Genomic DNA, 7,337 nt, shown 5'->3' with positions numbered 1-7,337 from the left:
TCATGCTGTCAGAAATATGGAGTCTAATGCAGCGGTTCCCAAAGTGGGGGACGCACCCCTAGGGGGGCGCAGAGGTATTGCAGGGGGGCGACAAGAGGGAAAATATATATATATGACATACATGACCAACCAGCATGTAACACACATGACCAACCAACATGTAACATACAATAGAGTTTAGCCTTTCAGGTGACATGATATGACAGGACTGAGATTGACACTCTCTCTCTCTCTCTCTCTCTGTCTCTCTCTCTCTCTGTCTGTCTCTCTGTCTCTCTCTCTCTTTCTCTTTCTCTCTCTCCTCTCTCTCTCTCTCTCTCTCTCTCTCTCTCTCTCTCTCTCTCTCTCTCTCTCTTTCTCTCTCTCTCTCTCAGACTCCAGGCAGATGCAGTCTTCTCCATCTTGGTCCTATGACCAATCATATCCTTACCTTGGCCAGATAACCACGCCCACAGTTCACTCGGCCAATCCGCTCTCTCCTGGACGCTCTTCACTCAGTGACCTGTCCTCACGTCTCACAGGTCTTTGTATGATGGGTCATTTCCTCCTGCCATTGCCCTTGAGCAGGGCTCCTCAATATTTACATGTCTTCTTCTTCTTCTCTTCTCTCAGGCTCTGACCTCACAGCCTTTGGGGACCCCAGGATGACCTTAGAGCGACCTTTCCCCTCCCTGCCTGACTCCCGCTTCTCAGACCCTCGGGTCCACTACCCGGCCACTGCCGCCGCTTTCACCTACGCCCCCTCTCACAACCCTGTCTCCAATGGTGCTCTGGGCATCACCATGGCGACAGCTATGGCGACCACCCCGGCCGGGCGATACCACACCTACCTGCCACCTCCCTACCCGGCCAACGCCCCCCATCAGGCTCAGAGCGGACCCTTCCAGTCCACCTCGTCTCCGTACCACCTCTACTACTCCACCGCCGCCGGCTCTTACCAGTTCTCCATGATGGCCGGGGGAGGGGGCGGCGGCGAGTCTCGCTCTCCTCCCAGGATCCTGCCGCCCTGCACCAACGCCTCCACAGGCTCCTCCCTCCTGCACCCTTCGCTGCCCAATCAGAATGAAGGAGTGGGTGTGGAGGTGGAGTCCAGCCACAGCAGCTCGCCCACTAACATGGCGGCTGCTGAGGCCGTGTGGAGGCCGTACTGAACACGGGCTCAGGACACGGCACCTCCGGGTCGGGTGGTGTAGGCGCCAATGGGGCGGAGCCTAATGACATCATGACGTCATCACACGCAAAATGATCAGACCGTAAAACATGATGAAAAGAGAGGGGGGGGAGACAGAGAGAGAGACAGACAGAGAGCGAGAGACAGAGGGAGAGAGAGAGACAGAGGGAGAGAGAGAGACAGAGACAGAGAGAGAGAGACAGAAAGAGAGAGAGCGAGAGAGAGAGACAGAAAGAGAGAGAGCGAGAGAGGAGGCCCATTTGTCATGATAAGATGTTCTGACACAAATGTTAGAGGATCTATTGATCTATTGATCTATTGATGAATTGATTGATGAAACTCTCTAAATTTTGCTGACATATCAAAGATTTGCAAAGAATTTGAACCCAGACTTCCTCTGTGCTCATATTTCAGTCAGCATCTCATATAATACCTGGTGTTTATGAGGAACATTCAAAGAGAAGATGGTTCAGTCCGTCCTGATTGATCCTTTAGTTTACTTAAGAGGCCTAAACAAACACAGACCTGTCACATGACCTCTGACCCTGGTGGTCCCCTGAATCACACACTAACACACACATCAAACACTAAAGACGTGATGATGTCGTGCGTGTTCATGCTGGTTCTTCATCACCTGACCCGGAGCTGCTCATCAAACCTGCTGACAAGCAATGATTGACAGGCGGTGATGGGACATCTGACAGGCGAGAGAGGAAGAGGACGGACGTTTGGGTTTTTGGTTTTACAATGACAGACTGCATGCAAAACCCCGACTGGATTCAGTTCAGCTTCCTTTGTAAAATAACAAACTGTTTCCTGTTATCGTTGTTGCTGTGGTGACGGCCTGTTTGTGTTTACCTCCATCCAGCATCCATGAGGTCAATAATGGAGACAAACAGTGATTCTGGCCTCTGGGCCTGACCTTTCACCTTTGACCCTGTGCTGTGTTCACATCTTTTCAAGTCTTTTGATTGATGCACACTTCTAAACTCTGCATCATCCAAGACCAGCAAATACTTTTATGTTCTGGCTTCATTTAGTCTTTCTGCCACTGTGAATGTGAGTGTGTGTGACTGTGTGTGTGCGTGTGCCTGTGTGTGTGTGTGTGTGAGTTTTACTGTATATATCATGACTGTATATGAGACCTGCATTTGACCGTGATTTGATCGTCCCCTCCCTCATCTCTCTCTCTCCCTCTCTCTTTCTTTCTCTCTCTCTCTCACATACACAAACACACACACACACTTGCTAGACATTGTGAGTTGTGCAGTGTGATTTTTCCACATTTGCTTTTGATTTCTATAAATATTCTTGTGCTGAAAACATGAATGCCGTTCTTTGTTTATCTGTGGTCTCATCTCTTTTTTATCTCTAAATATGAAATATTCTCTTTCACATGCAGGAGCCTGCAGCTACGCTGAACCACACACACACACACACACACACACACACACACATCATCATCCTTTGCTATTTCTGAACCTAAAGGAATTTCCACATGCAGACAGACAGGCCTGAGCTCGTCTCCCCTGCCAGTGCACACACACACACACACACACACACACACACACACACACGTTACTACTTTAAAAACACTTCACAAATTAATATGCCACATTTACTGTCTCACATAAAAGGCGCCTGGTAAAATCCTGACCGTCTGAAGCGAAGGTGAAGATGGGAAAGTGAATGAACAGTGACATCTAGCGGTGAGAGCTCTGTGTAGGTGTAACGCTGTGTGTGCGTGCGTGTGCGTCTGCGTGTATAATCACCAGCACGTCCGAACCTTCAGGCTCACAGGGCCACGATTGATCCTCAAACATTTGACTCGTGGCTGAGCTGTGATTGATGAGAAATGATGAAGAAATGAACAAGCGCCTTATTTACATAATGTCCTATTAATCACTGTGACAGAGGCGAGAGAGGTGACGAACAGCTGAGCCATGGAAAACAGCTGATTTTTAGGATATCTTTCAAATAGAAAGGCTGTGTGTGTGTGTGTGTGTGTGTGTGTGTATGTGTGTGTGCGTGTGTGTGTGTGTGTGAGTGTGTGTGTGTGTTCCTTCGTTATCACAAACTTTCTAGCATCATTTCTTCACTTCTGCCATTCTTTATGTATCACATAATGCGTTCATAAAAGATACATCAGTGAATTTCAGTTCATACACGCATTAATGAAGGTGAATCCTGATGTGGGGGTCCATATTTCATGAACATTTGAACGTAACGACTGTCAGTCAGACTTTAAACTCACATCACTACAACTGCTTTCAAATTCCATGCTCTGTCAGTGACGAGGACGTTTCGATTTCCCTACGCTCCCTGAATGCACCGCGGACGGGATCCCTGTTACGTCATCGCGTTACGCGCCAAATTTGTGCAGTACGGAAGCGTCACAACAAAACATCCGCGCGCGCTCTGAGCAGACTGCTAGCTTTGTGTTTGTTGTGTTTGCCTGTCGCACTTTAAGATGGCGGAGCAGGAGGAGCAGGAGGAGCAGAAGGAGCGGAGCGGCTACTCTCCCAGCTTCAAGCGACCCGCACAAATACTGCGACTGAGAAGGAAAAGAGCCCGAAGCGATGCCGGAGCTTCTGGCTCCGCTGCCAGCCCCGGACAGAGCGCCTCCGCCCCGGCCTGCCTGCGACCCTTCACCCCGGGGCCGCTGCTCCTCAGCCGGGGAGGAGGAGGAGGAGGAGGAGGAGGAGTGAAGCGCAGGAACCCGTTCGCCAATATAGAGAATACGCACGCGAAGAAGAAGCGAGTCTCTGACGACGAGGAGGACAAAGCTGAAGTTGTGGACAGAAACACGCCTGAGAGGCAAACAGAGGCAGAGGCAGAGGAGGACGCACGGGAGGACGCACGGGGGGACACACGGGAGGACACACGGGAGGACGCACGGGGGGACACACGGGGGGACACAGGGGGGAGCGCTCTGGCCCTCCGGCTGGCTCAGGCTGAGAGAGCACAGGAACACCAGGAGGACAGACAGGAGGACAGACAGGTCAGCTCACAGAGTAGTAACTCCCCTCCATGTTTACTTTGATCAGAGTGTCTTCAGGTCCAGTGGATGTCTCAGATGTCTTCATCATGACTGTCAGATTGTAGATGATACTTCATGTTTTGTGTTCATGTTCTGTCTCTACCACAGAAGAAGAAGAAGAGTCCTAGCCGGTCTGAGGATGAAGAGGAAGAGGAGGGACCTGTGGACAGTCTGCTGCTGAAGGTTGGAGGACAGGCTAAGCCTATGTGTGAGCTTCCTGTCTCCCACCTGTCTGACCCTGTTGGTCCCTGTTGTGTCCCTCAGAGTCCCGGTCCCTCAGCAGCGCCCCCCCCTGTCTGCTCTGAGTATCCGGCTGACTGGAGCCTGAAGACTCGGCTGCTCTTCACCTCGCCGCTCTCTCTGCTGTGGGCAGAGCATCCCAGAGCCCAGGAGGAAGCTCTGGGCCTCAGCCAGCACTGCAGGGCTCAGCACGCCTCCCTGCCGCTCTCCATCCAGGTACGCTCTGTCTGAGAGGACGCCCTGTCCTCCTGTCTGCTGCTCAGACTCAGCTGGAGCGTGTCTGTGTGTCTCTGTGTCCCCAGGACCCCCGGTCCAGCTCGGAGCTCCGCTCTGCCTTCCAGCAGAGCCTGGTGTACTGGCAGCACCCCTCTGTGGCCTGGATCCCTCTGTTCCCCCGCATCAACGCTGAGAGGAGCTTCACTGGGAGGAGCGCCCCCTGGGCACAAGACACCGCTCTGCAGCTGAGCCTCATGGGCGAATGGTGAGATGGACAAGGACACATCATTAAGCTGAGCCTGATCAGAGCTCCCAGTGTGTCTGAGCGTGTCTCTGTCTGTCCTGCAGGTCTATCAGTCTGTCCTCTCTCTACTCTCTGCTGAAGGCCCGGCTGTGTCCGTACTTCTACCTCTGCTCCTACCAGGTCAGTGTTTAATTGGCTTCATTACAGCTAAAGGTCAGAGGTCAGGGGTCACACTGACACCATCACAGTCTTACCTGAGCTGTCCAGTGGGAGGGGCTGTGGAGGGAGGGATGAAGCCCTGAAGGTGTAGTGCCTTAAGTCTCCACTAGAGGGAGACATGGCTGCACGTCGGTGTTCAGTCTGTGTAACAGAATGAGAGGAAGCGTCATGAGACAGGAAACTGAAGATCAGTCAGGTGTATGAACTCTACCACTGCTCAGTATTTAGCAGGGGTCATGTGTCTGTGTCCAGGCTGACTGATCAGCAGGTAAACAGTGCTTCTGTCCTCATTGTTGACCTGGACTCTCTGGGGGGGGGGCTCAGTTCACAGCTCTGTTCAGGGCTGCAGGTCTGGGGGGCTCCAGCTGCATCACTGCAGTTCTCTCTCCCACCACCAGGGGGCTCAGAGAGGCCATGACGAAGGAAGGTGAGTCCTCATGACCTCATTCTTCTTCTTCTTGTACCTGAGCTGCTCTAGGCTGAGTGGTGTGTGTGTGTGTGTGTGTGTGTGTGTGTGTGTGTGTGTGTGTGTGTGTGTGTGTGTGTGTGTGTGTGTGTGTGTGTGTGTGTGTGTGTGTGTGTGTGTGTGTGTGTGTGTGTGTGTGTGTGTGTGTGTGTGTGTGTGTGTGTGTGTGTGTGTGTGTCCGTCTCCGTCCTCAGGTATCAGCTTCAGTCTGCCTCTAGTGGAGGAGAGGAGGAAGAGCAGGGAGCAGCAGGGCCTGGAGGAGGAAGAGCAGGAGTGAGTGTCTCCTCTGAAGAAGACGATGTGACCCTGACCTCCGTGTGTCCCTGTGGGCCTGATGATGTGTTTATGGCCTGTAGGAGTTCAGACCTGAAAGGAGGCCAGGACGATGAGGATGATGAAGATGAGTTGTCGTGGCTGAAGGAGATGGGCGTCCAGGACCAGGTGAAGAGGCCGGACAGCCTGTCTGTGCATCTGTATCCTCCCAGGGTCCGCCCCCCCGCGTTACCATGGCGAGGAGCTGTGTGTTTCCATGCGTCACATGTTCAGTCTCAGTTTGGTGATGATGATGATGATGATGATGATGATGATGATCCTTGACGGCGTGCTGCAGGCGTAAGGAGGGTCCGGCTGTGTGTGTGGACCACAAGCCTGAGTCTGTGGTGTGTGTGGAGGGAACACACACCTTCACCCTCATCAACTTCCTCATCAACTGTAAGAGCCTGGTGGCCTCGGCCGGGTCGCAGGCCGGACTCCCGCCCACGCTGCTCGCCCCCCACGCCTTCAGGGGGGCCGCCATGCACACGCTGAAGGTGACACACACACACACACACACACACACACACACACACACACACACACACACACACACACACACACACACACACACACACACACACACACACACACACACACACACACACACCTACCCACCTGTCAGCTCCTACATGTGTGTGTGTGTTCCAGGCGCGCAGTGTGAACGTGCAGAGCCGTGTCGGCTCAGGCTTCCAGAGCATCAGCAGTCTGGAGGTCACAGGTGAGAGGACGCTCATCACACACAGCTGCCTGCTCCTCTGTCGCCATGGTAACACCTGCTTCTTCCCTTCCTGTCTCCAGGTCCCATCCTGCCCTCCTCCCTCCACGCCATCACCAACCTCCTCCGCTCGGCTCAGAGGGGAAACTTCTCCGCTGTTCTGTACACACACACACCTACGGCTGTGATGAACACACACACCGGCTCCTCGCAGCAGGTAGGACACAGGACAGAGGACGTCCAGACACAAATGGTTTGTCTCTGAGTGTAACTGACTAACTTCATGTCCTCTGTGTGTGTGTGTGTGTAGAGTGTGTGTGTGTCCTCTGAGCTCTCTGCCTGTGGTCTTCCTCCGTCCTCCCTCCAGCAGCTGCAGCAGCCGTCCGTCCTGGGGAAGACGTCCCTGAGACAGGTCGCCATGAGCAACCACAGCTACAGCTGGATGAGTGTGTGAGTGTGTGTGTGTGTGTGTGTGTGTGTGTGTGTGTGTCCTCATCTCAACAGATTTCCATGTTTTTAAAGTTGTAAACTTTGTTTTGATCTTAGATATTAAATGTTTGTGTGAAACTGTCCTCAACTAATAAAGTCCTTCCAGTGTGTGGCTGCTGAGATCTGAGGGCTCTTACTTCATTTAGTCTGGTTGAATAATTAAGAGGATCAATAAGATGAAGTTATTGATTAAACTCAAACTCTCAACATGAAACACTGATC

At 52.6% G+C, this 7,337-nt stretch overlaps 2 protein-coding genes across 3 annotated transcripts; both read left to right on the top strand.

Annotated features, from left to right (window-relative positions):
* Positions 1 to 321: 321 nt before the first annotated feature.
* LOC142990726 (runt-related transcription factor 1-like) lies at positions 322 to 2,499 on the top strand. Its single transcript, XM_076140584.1, has 2 exons — positions 322 to 521; positions 613 to 2,499. The coding sequence occupies exons 1-2, from the start codon at positions 386 to 388 to the stop codon at positions 1,149 to 1,151; spliced, it is 675 nt and encodes a 224-aa protein (XP_075996699.1). The 5' UTR covers positions 322 to 385; the 3' UTR covers positions 1,152 to 2,499.
* A 1,046-nt stretch (positions 2,500 to 3,545) lies between these two features.
* On the top strand, positions 3,546 to 7,237 carry donson (DNA replication fork stabilization factor DONSON). 2 transcript variants are annotated; one of them, XM_076140582.1, is made up of 12 exons: positions 3,546 to 4,172; positions 4,320 to 4,394; positions 4,476 to 4,667; positions 4,754 to 4,932; positions 5,016 to 5,091; positions 5,455 to 5,557; positions 5,791 to 5,869; positions 5,953 to 6,069; positions 6,207 to 6,405; positions 6,560 to 6,629; positions 6,710 to 6,843; positions 6,958 to 7,237. In XM_076140582.1, exons 1-12 carry the CDS (start codon positions 3,642 to 3,644, stop codon positions 7,078 to 7,080), a joined length of 1,878 nt encoding a protein of 625 aa, XP_075996697.1. In that variant the 5' UTR covers positions 3,546 to 3,641; the 3' UTR covers positions 7,081 to 7,237. The 2 variants fall into 2 exon arrangements, with proteins under 2 accessions (XP_075996697.1, XP_075996696.1); XM_076140581.1 differs by having other exon boundaries at positions 3,547 to 4,172; positions 6,937 to 7,237.
* The last annotated feature ends 100 nt before the right edge of the window (positions 7,238 to 7,337 follow it).

This window comes from Genypterus blacodes, unplaced genomic scaffold (assembly GCF_046128005.1).
Source record: "Genypterus blacodes isolate CSIRO-AG114 ecotype Tasmania unplaced genomic scaffold, CSIRO-AGI_Gbla_v1 ptg000696l_1, whole genome shotgun sequence".
Taxonomy (NCBI): domain Eukaryota; kingdom Metazoa; phylum Chordata; class Actinopteri; order Ophidiiformes; family Ophidiidae; genus Genypterus; species Genypterus blacodes.
This window is presented reverse-complemented; position numbering and strand designations above follow the sequence as displayed.